General features: G+C 41.7%; 1 protein-coding gene across 3 annotated transcripts in view; it reads right to left on the reverse strand.

The window, feature by feature from the left end:
* The window catches only part of LOC112259583 (retinoic acid receptor RXR-gamma-A), a 75,868-nt gene extending 62,642 nt beyond the window's left edge, over positions 1 to 13,226 (reverse strand). The window contains exon 1 of one of the 3 annotated variants that reach the window (XM_042328645.1): positions 13,021 to 13,226. In XM_042328645.1, the coding sequence (XP_042184579.1) occupies positions 13,021 to 13,051 (31 nt within the window). In that variant the 5' untranslated portion in view covers positions 13,052 to 13,226. The remainder of the gene's footprint in view (positions 1 to 13,020) is intronic. The other 2 variants (XM_042328644.1, XM_042328646.1) reach the window with 2 other exon arrangements.
* Between the last annotated feature and the right edge of the window lie 3,655 nt (positions 13,227 to 16,881).

Here is a 16,881-nt window from a genome sequence, read left to right on the forward strand (position 1 = left end):
AGCAAGCTAGATCTACTCAGGGTTTTCTAAAGCTAACCAGCTTCCGTTACCTTCCCATTCCAGCTCAGGCTTCATCCGTACTATGACAGTGGATATTGCTCGTCCGCCTGCCGCAAATTTTTAATTTAACCTTTATTTAACTATGCAAGTCAGTTAACTCTAGTGACTCCCCATCCCGGGTCCGGGAGTGTAATCATCGACTGACACTAATTAGCATAACTCAACGGACATAAATATTACTAGAAATATTCCTATTCATGAAAATCACAAGTGAAATATACTGAGACACAGTTTAGCCTTTTGTTAATCACCCTGATTTTCAAAATATGCTTAACAGCCAAAGCTAGACAAGCATTTGTGTAAGTTTATCGATAGCCTAGCATTGCATTTTGTCCAGCTAGCAGCAGGTAACTTGGTCACGGAAATCAGAAAAGCAATCAAATTAAATTGTTTACCTTTGATGAGCTTCAGATGTTTTCACTCACGAGACTCCCAGTTAGATTGCCAATGTTCATTTTTCCCCAAAATATTAATTTTGTAGGCGAAATAGCTCCGCTGGTTCTTCACATTTGGCTGAGAAATCGACCGTAAATTGCGGTCACGAAAACGCCGAAAAATATTCCAAATTAGCTCCATAATATCGACAGAAACATGGCAAACGTTGTTTATAAACAATCTTCAAGGTGTTTTTCAAATATCTATTCGATAATATATCCACCGGGACAATTGGTTTTTCAGTAGGACCGATTGGAAAAATGGCTACCTCTGTATTTTACGCGAGAATCACTCTGAGAGCCATCAGGTGACCACTTACACAATGTAGCCGCTTACGGGTATTCTTCAACATAAATGCGTAAAACTACGTCACAATGCTGTAGACCCCTTGGGGAATACGTAGAAAAAGTAATCTGGTTGATAGCCCATTCACTGCTCAATAGGGACGCATTGGAACGCAGCGCTTTCAAAACATGAGGCACTTCCGGATTGGATTTTTCTCAGGCTTTCGCCTGCAATATCAGTTCTGTTATACTCACAGACAATATTTTTCCAGTTTTGGAAACTTTAGAGTGTTTTCTATCCTAAACTGTCAATTATATGCATATTCTAGCATCTTGTCCTGACAAAATATCCAGTTTACTATGGGAACATTATTTTCCCCAAAATGAAAATACTGCCCCCTAGTCACAAAAGGTTATTAAGAACAAATTCTTATTCTACAATGACGGCCTTCCCCGGCCAAACCTGGACGACGCTGGGCCAATTGTGCTTCACCCTATGGGACTCCCAATCACGGCCAGATATGATACTACCTGGATTCAAACCAGGGACTGTAGTGACATCTCTTGCACTGAAATGCAGTGCCTTAGACCACTGTGCCACTCTAGCAGGCTAACTGCGCGTGCATGTCACAGGTGGCTAGTCGATCACCGAACTCTTCATTGAGACAATGCTTAAACATCAATGCATTGGCAAGTCATTTTCATTTGTGCCAAAATCTAAATTGAATTCAAGTTAACTTGCAAATTCAGCAGGTTACGGTGTGAAATAGACTTTTAGAAGTGCAATCTTTATTTTATTACTTTGGTTATCAATGCACAAGCACCTTTTTTCCCCACTCCTATCGATAAAATATTTGCATTGAATCATACAAATGAATAAAATATTGTCTTCCTCAAATGAAGTGGATGATGATGATGCAAGCCTTGCGGGAGGGAGGGAATCTGATTGAAGTGGTCCTCAACTCCGTGGCTCAGACACTTCAATCAGGATAAATGTAGTTAGCCTGAGTTAGCCTGCTCCGGAGCAGGTTAGTTCTGAAAGACTCGTTGCCACAGAAATGTACCTGACTAAAAGGTGAGCCACTTTCATTGGTACCAATCATCCCAAGTTGAAGTCAGAGTTGACCAACGTTACCTCGCTAACTCCTCAAACATTTGTAGTATAGGGCTCTAACAAACAAAATGGGTCCACACTCAAAAAGATGACACATAAAAGCTTACTTCCGTAAGGCTCTGGTCTGGCCTGAGGATATTCACAAAGCCTCTCAGTAGAAGTTAATTATTATCTGAGAGGCAAAACTGATCCTAGACCAGCCCTGGTATTGTGTGTGGAGACAGAGCCCACTCATTCCTGTCAAAATGAAGATAATGTCGGATCAATCAGGGACCGTATAATCCTCTTACCCCCTGTAAGCATCTCTAACCTGGTTATTTACAGCACGCCCAGCTGTCAATGTGTGTGTAGGGAATGAATAGTTGATGATGTCTGTTTAGGCCCCAGCTTCTATCAGAGGCAACATCTCATCTCTCTCAGAGTGGCTGGGCCATTATGTTACATATGAGGCTTTATACACAGCGAAACAAACAGAGCAATTACAAGTCAACTGAAAAACACAGCTGGTAGGAGAGCAGCACTAATGTCATTTCACTAAGTTGGTGTATATTCAAACATCAAATAATCACAGAGCATACTGTGCAAGACATATGCCTTGGTAGACATATCAAATACACTGTTTCAAATAATATAGGCTACCCCAAAATCAAATGTATAATATAATGTAGAAGCAGAAATATGGTTATATTATTACATATAATGTGTATGAAAGACAGGAGAGGATTTTCAATGTCATGTTAAAATGATGTCAGTCCCAAGAGAGTGTGCAGCTTTCTGAAACACTGTAGAGACCTTCACGGGTCCTGTTCCAAAACGGGAATATCCCACTGGGGCGGCAGGTAGCAGCCCCAATGGGTTAGAGCGTTGGGCCAGTAACAGAAAGGTTTCTGGATTGAATCCCCAAGCTGACAAGGTAAAAAAAAAAAAATGTCGTTCTGCCCCTGAACAAGGCAGTTAACCCCCTGTTTCCCGGTAGGCCGTCATTGTGAATAAGAATTTGTTCTTAACTGACATGCCTAGTTAAATAATGGTAAAATAAAAAAATCCAGACCCAATATGAATCAATTATTTTTTACAATATAGAGACCCGTTCTGAACGCACAGATGATAACTAGACCCGTTCCGTATACACCTAGTCAGATCCTTACCCAGTCCGATCCGAGTGAGGGAAGCAGGAGAAAAATACACGTAAGCTACTTTATTAACCGGCGCTGATAAAGCGTGAGGAGGAGGTAGAGGTGATGCTCTAGCAGGGGCCATACTGTGTGCGTCAGCTACTGTGGGTGTGAGCGAGTGACATGGGGAACGTGGAGGAGGGATAGAGAGAAACGAGAGACCGCAACCAACCAAGCAGACTCGCGTTATAGTAGACTAATAACTGCCATAGCTAGGTTATTTTATCATCCAATATGATGACGTAGTACCTGTCTTGACTGCATCAAACCGGGAGAAGCTAGCTAACTGAGGCTGCGGTGCGTGCACGTTCTCATTGGTACAAATAACTCCATTCGGAATATAAAGTAGCAGCCTACATGTTGGCTCTTGTTCCGTATAGCCTATCCTTCTCCTTTAACTTTGAATTCTATTGATTAAATACTGTAACGTTATCGCCTAACTTTTTACACACACGGTTGGCTCTATGACTGTAGCCTTGTGCCGCTTTGATGACTTATGATTGGCCAACAACAACAACAAGCTACACTCTCGTGAAAAGCAAAGAACAGCAGCATAAATTATACACACTTTCTCTATCTACTGCAGCAGTCAGGTTTAATTTTTTCTTTTACACATAACGAGACCCGTGACAATCATATCAGATCCGACAAAGACCCGTGACATTATTTACAATTCTGGATCCGGACCTACTCGGACATGCTGTGTACACACTCAGTATCTGTCCCTGTTATGTGCGTCTTAAGGGATTTAGCCTAGAAAAGGAGGGAATTCTATCCTGTCGGGTGAACTCTCAAACACCCAGTGGGGCCTTGGATTGCTTTTTCGTTAAAGTCTCTTGCAGACGTTTCTCTGTCGAAATGACAGAAGATGCAGCCAAGCAGACATCATTACCTTGCTTGGTCTAAGTATGTGAGGAGACAGAAAGGACATAGCGAGTCCTTTCAGTCCAAGTCTACTGATATACTGTGTATGTAGTGGCCCCAGACTACTTGAACTCTATGCGGAGTTGGCACTTTTTCGGCACTTCATTTTCTATCTCATATAATGTCGTATCGTATCTCGTATAATATGGCATAATGTACTGTAACCAAGGCAGAGTACCTCTCTAGTATCATACTAAACTGCACCATTTGACTGTTATCATATTACCTACACTACATTGTAGTTTGACTCTTTTAATTGTTCAATTATCTGTAATCATACCAATCTAAATGTGTGTTTTTGTATAACTATTTTGACTATTCAGCAGCACCGTCATTATAACAGGCATGACACATGTAACTTACAGCTGTTTATGCATTTACACAAACAGCCTTGGACATGTGCCAGTGACATAAGGCGATTACAAATGCATGTGGAAATAGGCGTTTCGAAATCACCATTTCATACATGTTCACCGCCATTCCATGGATCTTTATTGAGTCCGTTTTCTAAGTATGGTGTAACATCAGTTGCAATGCATAAAGTCATTAGCTACATTTCGAATGGGCTCCTGCTGTACAGAAACCCTGGTCTGCTGAGCTCTCTCTCTCTCTCTCTCTCTCTCTCTCTCTCTCTCTCTCTGCATAGGAGGCTTACATTTCCATCCTGGTGTCTATTTCATGTACTGATTAACAGAGGAGGGGGTGATGAGGGGGAGTAGTGGTGGGGGCTGTCATATGCCATGTGGCCAGGGGTAGCAGAGGACGGGCCCGCCGTCTGTGGATTTCGGAGAGGGAGTGTGTACGTGTGTGTGTTATGTACCTGTGTGTGTGTGTGTGCTTGCGTAAGTGTGTGTGAGTGTGCGTTATGTAGATGCCTTTGTGTGTTGCGTAGAGGGCGGGGGGGTCTGATGGTGGACTGTGCCAGTTGTTGCAGGATTAAAGAGGATTATCTTGGGATGGGTCCTGGAGGACACAGTGTATTGATGCTGATCTATAGAGCTACTGAACAGAACTGTATGTCTCCAAGGCTTCACGTGTCTGTTGGGGCTACTGTGCCGTCAATGATCTTTTTCTCTAAGAAACCGTCTGCTATGTCTGACCCCAATTGAACTCGCACAACAAAAACAAGCTGATAAACATCTCTACATTGAGACGTTATGTTGTAATACAAGAAGTTACTGTATGACATAGTAATATGTATAATCTATTGAATTCCCCAATCATCCTACAAGAGGCTACAACATTATGAAGTTTACATAAAGAGTGAAGCCAACCTCGAGCCCCTCTCGATCTGTGGAGCTGCACTATACTGAAGCCCTAGGATTGGCCCAGACTGGGGCAGAAAAAATGACAATTAGATAAGGGAACTGATTCAGAATCACAAGCCTGCCAGTGTATAGAACAGTCGCCACAGAGCATAGTGCCTGGCCCTGACTCTATTTCTGTCCAGACTATTTCTGAGTTCCCCATTCAGAAAGAAAGAAAGAAAGAAAGAAAGAAAGAAAGAAAGCAAAGGAGAGAGAGGGGCAACACATGACAATAAAATGAAAAAATTAAGAACAGAATGGTGTATGTAGGATTGAGGAGGATGGTTATAGCATCCAAACACAACGAGTCAGGTGGAGGAGTGTAGCCCACAGCAGCAAGCGCATTGGAAACCATAGAGCATGGTAGGAACCAGGTAATGATGACAAGACAGACAGAGACCTGAGGCTGTTCCTATAGGATGGATCTAGGTCAGACAGAAAGCAGAGGGTCCTGGGTAATTAAACTAGATACTAACACACATAAGACATAGTTGGGCGGATGGAGGGAATGAAACACAGACACACACAACTACAGCGTTCTCACACGCACACGCACCCACATGCACAAACACACAGTTTCGACAAGTACTAAGCTACATACTGATAGCTGATAAGAAACAGGTGTGTTGTTGAATGCCAAGCAAGAGAGGGAGAGGGAGAAAGAGAGCGAGAGAGAGAAGGACTGAAGGTGACACCTGATCTCCCCACTCTCTTCCCTCTCTTTATCGCCTAACCCCTTTCCAAACACAGCAGCACATAGAGGGCCTCTCAGCGCCCAGGACCCAAAACACCATGGGTCTTGTACTACCCATTAAGGGACATCATCAAATAATTGTCAATGAAACATTAGCCCCATGATCCCTCTGTGTCTGTGGAGAGATGGAGGGAGGAAGAGGGAGAAACAAAGAGAGAGAGAGAGGTATTGAGAAGGGAGAGCTACGGCTCCTCTCCCGGCAGGTCTTAGTTCCCTGGAGGAGAGGCAGAAGTGGATACTACATTTTTTGAGCACCGCTCAAATAGCACTGAAGGAATCAACATCAGTTCATGTAGCTTCACCCCAGACAGACAGCCTAACTTGGTCTACTGAAGATGTTTTTAAGTCTCTCTTCTATATCCGTCTGTCCATCTGTCCATCTATATGTTTGCTCATCTGCTGTCTGTCTGGCTCTCTCTGTCTGTCACCCGTCCGGCCGTCTTGTCTGTCTGTGAAACCCCGTATGAACTGAGGCTGATTTATTCAGTGATATTAGGAAGTCTCAACACTGAAATCACGCTGCCATCCCAGTTCTATACAGTTTTGGTGCAATTAAGTGGGCGTAAGTAGGAAGGATGTGTGCTAGTGTTATATATTTATAAATAGTGAACAAAGTATAACTGGGGGACTTTTTTTTTGATTTCCGAGGAATCTGAACGACTTATTCATATCCTCTTCTTACTATGCTGCTGCTAAGTATAATTCATTGTCATCTGTTTCAAAACCTGGGTCTAAATGTTTTACTGCAACATCATTTCCCTGTGATTTTCAAAATTACATATATGTAACAACCTTTTTATCAGGGATGGGAAACTTGTAGGCCTGCGGACAAAAACAAAATGATATATACAGTACCAGTCAAAAGTTTGGACACACCTACTCATTACATTGTAGAATAATAGTAAGGATATCAAAACTATGAAATAACGCATACTGTATGGAATCATGTAGTAACCAAAAATATATTTTACATTTTAGATTCTTCAATGTAGCCAACCTTTGCCTTGATGACAGCTTTGCACACTCTTGGCATTCTCTCAACCAGTTTCATGAGGAATGCTTTTCCAACAGTCTTGAAGGAGTTCCCACATATGCTGAGCATTTGTTGGATGCCTTTCTTTCACTCTGCGGTCCAACTCATCCCAAACCATATCAATTGGGTTGAGGTCAGTTAATTGTGGAGTCCAGGTCATCTGATGCAGAACTCCATCAATCTCCTTCTTGGTCAAATAGCCCTTACACAGCCTGGAGGTGTGTTCTGGGTCATTGTCCTGTTGATAGTCCCACTAAGCGCAAACCAGATGGGATGGCGTATCGCTGCAGAATGCTGTGGTAGCCATGCTGGTTAAGTGTGCCTTAAATTCTAAATAAATCACAGACAGTGTCCCCAGCAAAGTACCATCACACCTCCTCCTCCATGCTACACGGTGGGAACCACACATGTGGAGATCATCCGTTCACCTACTCTGCGTCTCACAAAGACACAGTGGTTGGAACCAAACATCTCTAATTTGGACTCATCAGACCAAAGAACAGATTTCCACCGGTCTAATATCCATTGCTCGTGTTCCTTGGCCCAAGCAAGTCTCTTCTTCTTATTGGTGTCCTTTAGTAGTGTTTTTTGTTGTTGCAGCAATTCGAACATAGAGGTCTGATTCACACAGTCTCCTCTGAACAGTTGATGTTGAGATGTGTCTGTGACTTGAACTCTGTGAAGCATTTATTTGGGCTGTAATCTAAGGTGCAGTTAACTCTAATGAACTTATCCTCTGCAGCAGAGGTAACTCTGTGTCTTCTTTTCCTGTGGCGGTCCTCATGAGAGCCAGTTTCATCATAGCACTTGATGGTTTTTGCAACTGCAAGTTCTTGAAATTTTCCGGATTGACTGACCTTCATGTCTTACAGTCATGATGGACTGTCATTTCTCTTTTCTTATTTGAGCTGTTCTTGCCATAATATGGACTTTGACTTTTACCAAATATGGCTATTTTCTGTATACCACCCCCACCTTGTCACAACAGAACTAATTGGCTAAAATGCATTAAGAAGGAAAGAAATTCCACAAATTAACTTTTAACAAGGCACACCTGTTAATTGAAATGCATTCCAGGTGACTACATCATGAAGCTGGTTGAGAGAATGCCAAGAGAGTGCAAAGCTGTCATTTGTTAACTACATGATTCCATGTGTTATTTCATAGTTTTTATGTCTTCACTATTATTCTACCATGTATAAAATAGTAAAAAATAAAGAAAACCGTGGTCTCAACTTACCGTTGAGAGTTAGAATAATATAATATACAAGGTGCAATTTCGAAATTTGGTTGTGTATCAGCAGTCACTCAATTAGCCCATGTCGGCATTTTTTTTTTGATTGGTAAATTAGTCTAGCAGCCAGCTATCTAAACTTGTAGTGAGGAAGTTTGAATTACCGATCTAGGTGGGGCCCATTGATCATCAGTTATCGTATAAAAAACGGCAAACATTTTCCTCCACCTTATGGCAAATTGTGTAGAATTGTAGGAAAATAGCTGTAAACCTGCACACTTTTCTCTCCGTCCAATAGCAAAATTAGTAGAATTGCATGAAATAAGTTATAAAATTGCAAAAATCTCTTCGCTGTCATGAGGGGGGCCGCTAAAATGTTTTGCTCGCAAGGTGGAGGGCGTATATGGATGTGGGTACACAGACCCAGGAGCTACTGCGACCCCTCATGATGAGTTCCACTTTTGTTGTGGCACCCCCATCAAAGTTGCCCATCCGTGCTTTAAAAAAAAAAAAACCTAGGCAGCACTGTCAATGGTGTAATAACTCATGAAGGGAGATTTTAATCACTGGCCACTTTAATAAATGGAACACTAGTCATTTTAATAATGTGTATATATTTTGCATTAGTCATCTCATATGTATATACTGTATTCTATTCTAGTGTATCTTAGTCTATGCTGCTCTGACTTTGCTCGTTCATATAGTTATATATTCTTAATTCCGTTGATTTACTTAGATGTGTGTGCTTTGTGTGTATTGTTGTGAAATTGTTAGATATTACTGCACTGTTGGAGATAGAAACACAAGCATTTCGCTACACCCGCAATAACATATACTACACACATGTATGTGACCAATACATTTTGATTTGATTTGAGAGGAAATGTCTATTACAAATTCTACTACTCAGGTTCACAGTTGCGGATTTACCTGATAGTTCTAGTTCTGCTTTTACAACCCCAACAGTATTGTCATATTTTGGCCGAAAGAAAATAAGAGTTGCTGTTAATAGTGAAGTTATCCTCAGATAGCCTGGCATAAGAAAACACGATAGTTGACATGCAGCTTAAATACACCTTCAAGTCTTTTGAAATGCATGAATGGTGCTATTAAATGCATATATTCAGTAATCGTATAGCCTCAAACCATTCTCTTGCATTCTCTGAGAGGCTCAGTCAGTGGACGAGAGTATTAGTAGCCTTGTGTTGTTAAAAGGGCTGATCCCAAGTCAGCCTTCCTAATCACCATTGGCAGTAAAAACCCTAATGACTTGGCCACATGAATTCTCATTCTCTTTGACTGCTTGCTGCAAGAAGAGATCAGCACACTCACAGGCGTGACCATAGAGCCAACATGGCTGCTTCCTACTCAACTAACATGTGTTCTTCCATTGTATTGGGGGGTAGCAGGTAGGGCTCCCGAGTGGTGCAGCAGTCTAAGGCACTGCATCTCAGTGCTAGAGGTGTCACTACAGACCCTGGTTCAATCCTGGGCTGTATAGGTGTCACTACAGACCCTGGTTCAATCCTGGGCTGTATAGGTGTCACTACAGACCCTGGTTCAATCCTGGGCTGTATCACAACCGGCTGTGATTGGGAGTCCCATTGGCCCAGCATCGGCCGGGTTAGGGTATGTCGTGGTAGGCCATCATTGTAAAATAATAATTTGTTCTTAACTTCCTTCTTTAGTTAAATAAAGGTTCAATTAAAAATAAAAAGGTAGCCTAGCAGTTAAAGCGTTGGCCCAGCAACCGAAAGGCCAGAAGGTGAAAAAAAATCTGTCGATGTGCCCTTGAGCAAGGCACCTAACTAATTGCTCCAGGTTCGCCGTTGACAATGCCTAAGCCTGGCCATGACCCCTCTCTCTGAGGGTGTCTCAGGGAGAGTTGAGGATACGCAAAAAAAACACATTTCCAATTCACACGTGTTAAATACACACTTGTACATGTGTGAAATAGAACATAGAACAAGATAAGCACCCACAAAATGATGATTATATGTGCTCCTAGTTGTCTAATCAATTAAATCATTCAATATACGTTTTGGTTTTTATTAGTAAAGTCGTTTTCTAAGTTAACTTTCAATGTCCCACAGGAGCTGCTGATTGTCTTTCACGTTTTCATTTTGGTTGGACAATCCAGGTAGACCCAGTGGACCTTTTCCTCTTCACTGATACACACATCCCACTGAGCACAGACATCCTTTCAACGTTTTGATTGTCATTTTATTGAGTTGTCAACTAGCTGAAATTCAACGTGAAATCACCAAGACTTTGAACCATGTCATTGGATTTACTGTAGGTTCAAAGTTGGGTGGGAAAAAAATGACAAAACCCAGAAGTTACTTGACATTGATGACTTTTTACAAATCCAATCAGCTTCCCACATTTATCCAACATCATCGCATTGATTTATTTTGTTGAAAGGACGTGGAAACAACATTGATTCAACCAGTTTGTGCCCAGTGGGATAAGAGCAGGAGTCTGACCAATGCAAAGTTCAAATAAAGCAAAGTCCACTGTTGCAGAGGAGACAAAACCGGGATGAACCCATAAAGACAAACTTGCCTAACAATGATTTGTTAACATGAGAGAGCGAGAGAGACTCTGCATGCAGAATTCTGCAAAAATATTGTCCATGTACAACGTAAAACACCAAATAATGCATGCAGAGCAGAACTTGGCTGATACCCTCTAATTATCAAAATCCAGAAGAGCCGTTAAGTTCTACAACCACCTAAAAGGAAGTGATTCCCAAACCTTTAATAACAAAGCCGTCACCTACAGAGAAATGAACCTGGAGAAGAGTCCCCTAAGTAAGCTGGTCCTCAGCCTATGCTCATAAACAAACAGGCCCCACAGAGCCCCAACACAGCAACACAATTAGACCCAACCAAATCTTAAGAAACCAAAAAGATAATTACTTGACACATTGGAAAGAATTAACAAAACAAACTGAGCAAACTAGAATGCTATTTGGCCCTAAACAGAGAGTACACAGTGGCAGAATACCTGACCACTGTGACTGACCCAAAATTAAGGAAAGCTTTGACTATATACAGACTCAGTGAGCATAGCCTTGCTATTGAGAAAGGTCGCCGTAGGCAGACCTGGCTCTCAAGAGAAGGCAGGCAATGTGCACACTACCCACAAAATTAGGTGGAAACTGAGCTACACTTCCTAACCTCCTGCCAAATGTATGACCAGAGTAGAGACACATATTTCCCTCAGATTACACAGACCCACAAAGAATTTGAAAACAAATCCAATTTTGATAAACTCCCATATCTGTAGGGTGAAATACCACAGTGTGCAATCACGGCAGCAAGATTTGTGACCTGTTGCCACAAAAAAAGGGCAACCAGTGAAGAACATACACTACACCATTGTAAATTCCCATTTCTCTTTTGTTTTTTTACTATTTGCACAATGTTACAACACAGTAAATAGACATAATATGACATTTGAAATGTCTCTATTATTTTGGAACTTGTGAGTGTAATATTTACTGTTTATTGTTTATTTCACTTTTGTTTATCCATTTCACTTGCTTTGGCAATGTAAACATATGTTTCCCATGTCAATAAAGCCCCTTGAATTGAGAGAGAGAGAGAGAGAGAGAGAGAGAGAGAGGGGGGGTGGGGAGAGAGAGAACCAGTGAAGTAAAAGGAGGCCTTATGTAGCAATATGAGCATGTGATTGCACATACATAAAAAGCATGAGGAAATAATGTATTGGGAGACTTTCAGAATAATTCATACTATAATAGAAGGCTGTCGTTTAATGCATGCATGTATTCATGTTTGTTCTGATAATTATTCCCACATGTAAATAATGGCTACACTCTTCATGGTTTTATTTGAATGTGTGGTTGTCCTTGAATGAATTATTGATTGCCAATAGGTGGTGTTATAGTAATGTAACCATGACCTGTACTTTCAGAACTCTAAAATCGAAATATGCATAAGGCAACGATATAAAGTCGGCTGTATATCATGCGAGGACATGCAATAGGATAGAATATTGAATAGAAAATAATACATATTTCCAATAGAAAGACAGACGAGGTCTTTAGGACCACATGGCTGCTTATTTCATTGCTTGTGGTGTGTGCACTTCGTGGTTATTTGATAGAAGGTATTATGATGATTCAATCAGAACAATGTCAGCCAATTAAGTGTGGTCAACTAAAGAGAAGTGTGCAGTGAAAAAAGTCAGACTCTCTCACGGTGGTCTTGTTTTAACTTTCCTCTAGAACAGCGGCGAGGTGGGTGAATGTATCATTCTGTCGCATGGATAAGCACTTCTTTGCCAAGCCAGACCCATAAATAAGACCCAGCAAACAGTTTTACAAGAAGCGCGTTAAAATAGCCATAAATTACATAAGCGCAATTAAAGTGCCAAACCCTGACCAAGACTAAGATAAATTATCACCTGACTTGTTGTGCATTGGCACTGCCTTCTTGTCAATAGACCTATACATTAGGCGCGGGACGAGTGTTAACTACATAGATAAATAACATTGCCACGCATGATTTATTGCCAGCCGGTGTAAAGTCCACTGTGCAAAAATAATTCCGTTTATCAAACGACACGCGATTGCCCAAACAACGCAGATAACTAACTGCAAGAGCAGCCTATGCGGGATATAAGCCTACCGCTCGTGTCCGAAGACTTTAAAGAGTGAGGAAAAGCGTACTTACTTAGATGTAGACACGATTCATTATTATCCATAACTGTATGGGAGTTATTATTGTCGTCCGTATTTTCTCTCAACGATGGATGTTCTTGTTTAGCCGTCAGAGCAGCATCTCTGTGAACGCCGTTCCCGGCTTGAATGATTCTCTTCTCAATTGCCTGGTTGGACTACCACACACGGAGGGGCCAAGTGGAGTGGGTGGCTGAAAAAATGGGATTCTCCAAAATGATAACGTTATTTGCTTAATCTGCCGACACAGATACACCATGCAAAGCCATCGCCCACTAAATACAGCGACAGATGTTGATAGTTCGCGCAGCCTGTCAATGCATTTTATTATGAGAGAGGATAAAAGCTCAAATTGAAGATTTATAAATCCAACTGTTTAAACGAGTGCAAATCCTGTATGACATTTTAATTGCAGATATGAGTTAAAACATCTTTAAAAAAATGTACTGTTTGTCTTATCACCAATATTAAGAACATTTCATGGAAATAGTTTGTGCTTTAAAATAATGGCATTGAGTTAGAATTGAATGAGAATCCCATTGATTCAATGTGAGATCCATGTTTTATCAAATTTTGTTTCTCTTTAAACCTATTTGGTTACTTGTAGTCTAGGCCTACATTTAAAAATAGGCTTCCCACTTAAACTCTGCTGTTAGGCTACATTTTGGGCATTCCAAATGAGGACGATATGTATTTAACTGTTTCTTCTTGCACAGCTAAATATTTAAATCAGAGAATGTCAATATGTAGGTTAATATGCTAATATGTCATTGAGGAATTAAAGTGAACATTCTTCAAATTCCAAAGGGATGTGGCTATAGTAATACTACGTTTGACCACTGATGGAAGGTCTGAAGAACCCCTTGGACCCCCAAGATCTTTCGAAAGAGTGAGGAGGGGTCATTTAAGGGTGTGGTGCTCCCACTGCCCTGGGAGGTTATTAAGAAGTCACCAACATTCACAATCTTGAACTCTCGCGGGGGTGACAGGGACGCTCCGCATGCACCGTGGCTGGCCACTCCGTCAGTCGTCGCTCTGCTCCCTGGCTGGGAAAGCCTCCCCCAGCTCCCCCTTCTTGGAAACCGACCCATAAAAGAACACAGGAGGATGCTAACAAAGATGAATAGCTTTTCTTCCAACTCATTCCACACTAATCGGGCCTCTTTTCATTTGTCCCCCCCGTTAGATCATGTAAATTCATGAAAGTCGAAGAAGGGGACTAAAAATACTATTTATCAACCTTGCTTTTATCTCACTAATGGAGCCACATGGTCTAGGACATTGTCCCCTGTTACTCAGTGTCATTGCACAGCACGGTTTTAAGTGGCAGAAGACTATTCTATTTTGAATCACGTTTACCATCAGATAAACTATAGGATTATTTATGGTTCAAAATCGAAACAGGAGGGGACATCTGTGAATAACAATCAATAAACAAAGTTGGTTGTTGTGGGTGTACGTGTGTGTCTATGTGCGTGTGGGCACGTGTTTGTGTGTACTGTATGTGTCTGTGTGCATGTGGGCACGTGTGTGTGTGTCTGTGTCTGTGTTTCCCGAATCATGAAAAATAACATATAGCAAATAACTGTGTGCATTTCAATCTTCAGAAATAAAAAACCTCAACATAATCAAATAATGTAACTTAAATCATTGCAGAAGTGGTTTAAACAGGAGCAAGCATTGATGCTTGTCCACAACAATAGGCTGTGTGAAAGCCATTGAAAAGCACGGAGGCAACAGACCCCACCCTCAACACCATATAGCATCACCTAAGATGAAGCATTAACCCAACAGAGAGCTGAGAAGGACAAGTGACCACCACAGCCCTCCCTTTCCCTCATATAGCCCAGTGAAGCAAGCTCACTCGATAGTGTCCTCATTGGGTAAAGTGCACATTGAATAGTTGTAGCGGGAGAGGATGATTGTACATGATGATAAAAAAAAAAATGGATTCCATTACTGCATTTTGCATCTGCCCACGATATGTGCAGAATAGCTTTATTTCCTCTATTGTCAGTGTTACAAAGGTATCGGTCTGGTCTGTTACACAACGTGAGCATTATAACCACCACAGTTAAATCCCCCTCCCTCCACTAGTTAAATAAATATGAGGTTATGAGATAGGGATGTGCGTTTGTGTGTGTGGGTTTGTATCTTCATGCATATGGATTTGAGTGTGTGATTTTGAGTGTGTGTGGTGTGTGTGTTTGTTTGAGTGCGGATATGACTGTATGTGCATGTGTGTGAAGACTGTCTGTGTGTGAATGTGTTTTAAAGCGTGACCTGTGCATCTGCGTGTGTGTGTTTGTGTGTGTGGGTTTGTATCTTCATGCATATGGATTTGAGTGTGTGATTTTGAGTGTGTGTGTTTGAGTGCGAATATGACTGTATGTGCATGTGTGTGTTCGACTGTCTGTGTGTGAATGTGTCTTAAAGCGTGACCTGTGCATCTGCGTGTGTGTGTTTGTGTGTGTGAACGGTCGGTTTGGTTGGCTGGGTCTTCTCCATCTGCCGTGAACTCATTATCGGAGTCTCATCATGCCTCTATGAGCTCCCTCCCCCTCTTCCATCATCAACCCCCCACACTGCTGCTGAGTGGATCCCTGCCGCACAGCACACAGGGACTGGGAACAGACAGCACAGGCGTGTAGAACATCATCAATCTCATACATCATCAATCTCCGGGCACAAAAGATGAAACGTGCAACCCAACTTTCCATTGTGAGCTCTTTCTTTGGCATCAGCTAAGTTTCCATGCGTCCAGTCGAGTTAAATAGACACAAACAAAAAACAACCCATGTCAGTGACATTTTTAGGCTAGGAGGGTGTATCATGAGATCTATAGCTAGACAGTACAGTGTTTTGAATATGGAGCTTGATGAGGCTAACGGACAGTTGGGGATTCCATTTCAGGTTTGGTTTCTCATCAGCGTTTGAAAAGATGGCCGTCATTTATCAAGGAACTCTTTGTCCTTCTTTGACTGGACCTTTGCTCTCCTCTGAAGTCTTGTAAAAGGGGCCACTTCTTCATTAATTTGCTGTATCTGCCCCTCTGCGTTTGGCCAAATCAATAAAAACTTCAAGATGTACAGAAATACTACCCTTCAGGGATTGGTGAGTCAACATATTGAATCAACATGGCCAGATGAAGACACTTTGGTATTTCAAGGTGAAAGTGGACATTCAAGTCTGTGGAAATTCGAAGTCGCAACCAGCTTGTGTCATTCTAAGATCTTGACTTAAGATGAGCAAGAATTGTACTTACTTATCTCTAATATTGTATTTTTGTTAAGCACCAAACTGTTTTTTAACAAACAGACAAAAAAGGAGACCTTGCAGTTACTTTGAAACACCGTCTGAACGTTAGTTTTACTGGAGAAAGCCCTGGGCTGACCAACAGGAAAGACAGCTAGAGTAGCATTACCTCATGGCTGGTGTCTCGTTTCAGCGCTCCAATGACGCACAGGAAGTCCGTCATAAATCTTATTCAACAGATCTGTCAGCCGGGCTCATGGGACCTGACCCATGACACGCTGATCAACATATGAGCGTCCACCATGGGCCCAACGCTCAACCCTGAGGAACCCCAACAAAGCTGGAATTGTTTTCCAGTCCCCAGGTCATCCAACAACGTATCCAAATGGATTGTAAACTAGAGCCGGGCATCAAAATGTTAGTCCCATTCATCACATTTTAAAACCAGAGTACTTTCTGAGGTAAACATTTCAGGGAGAGTGGACATCATTAGCAATCAGCTAATCCAAATGGGACTTATGGAGGTTGTGGGGCCTATTGGTTTATAGGCTCCTTGCATCCAAATGAGCATTGCTTCAACAACAAAAACCTTGAGCAATAA

The sequence above is a fragment of the Oncorhynchus tshawytscha genome, linkage group LG10, assembly GCF_018296145.1.
Source record: "Oncorhynchus tshawytscha isolate Ot180627B linkage group LG10, Otsh_v2.0, whole genome shotgun sequence".
Classification (NCBI taxonomy): domain Eukaryota; kingdom Metazoa; phylum Chordata; class Actinopteri; order Salmoniformes; family Salmonidae; genus Oncorhynchus; species Oncorhynchus tshawytscha.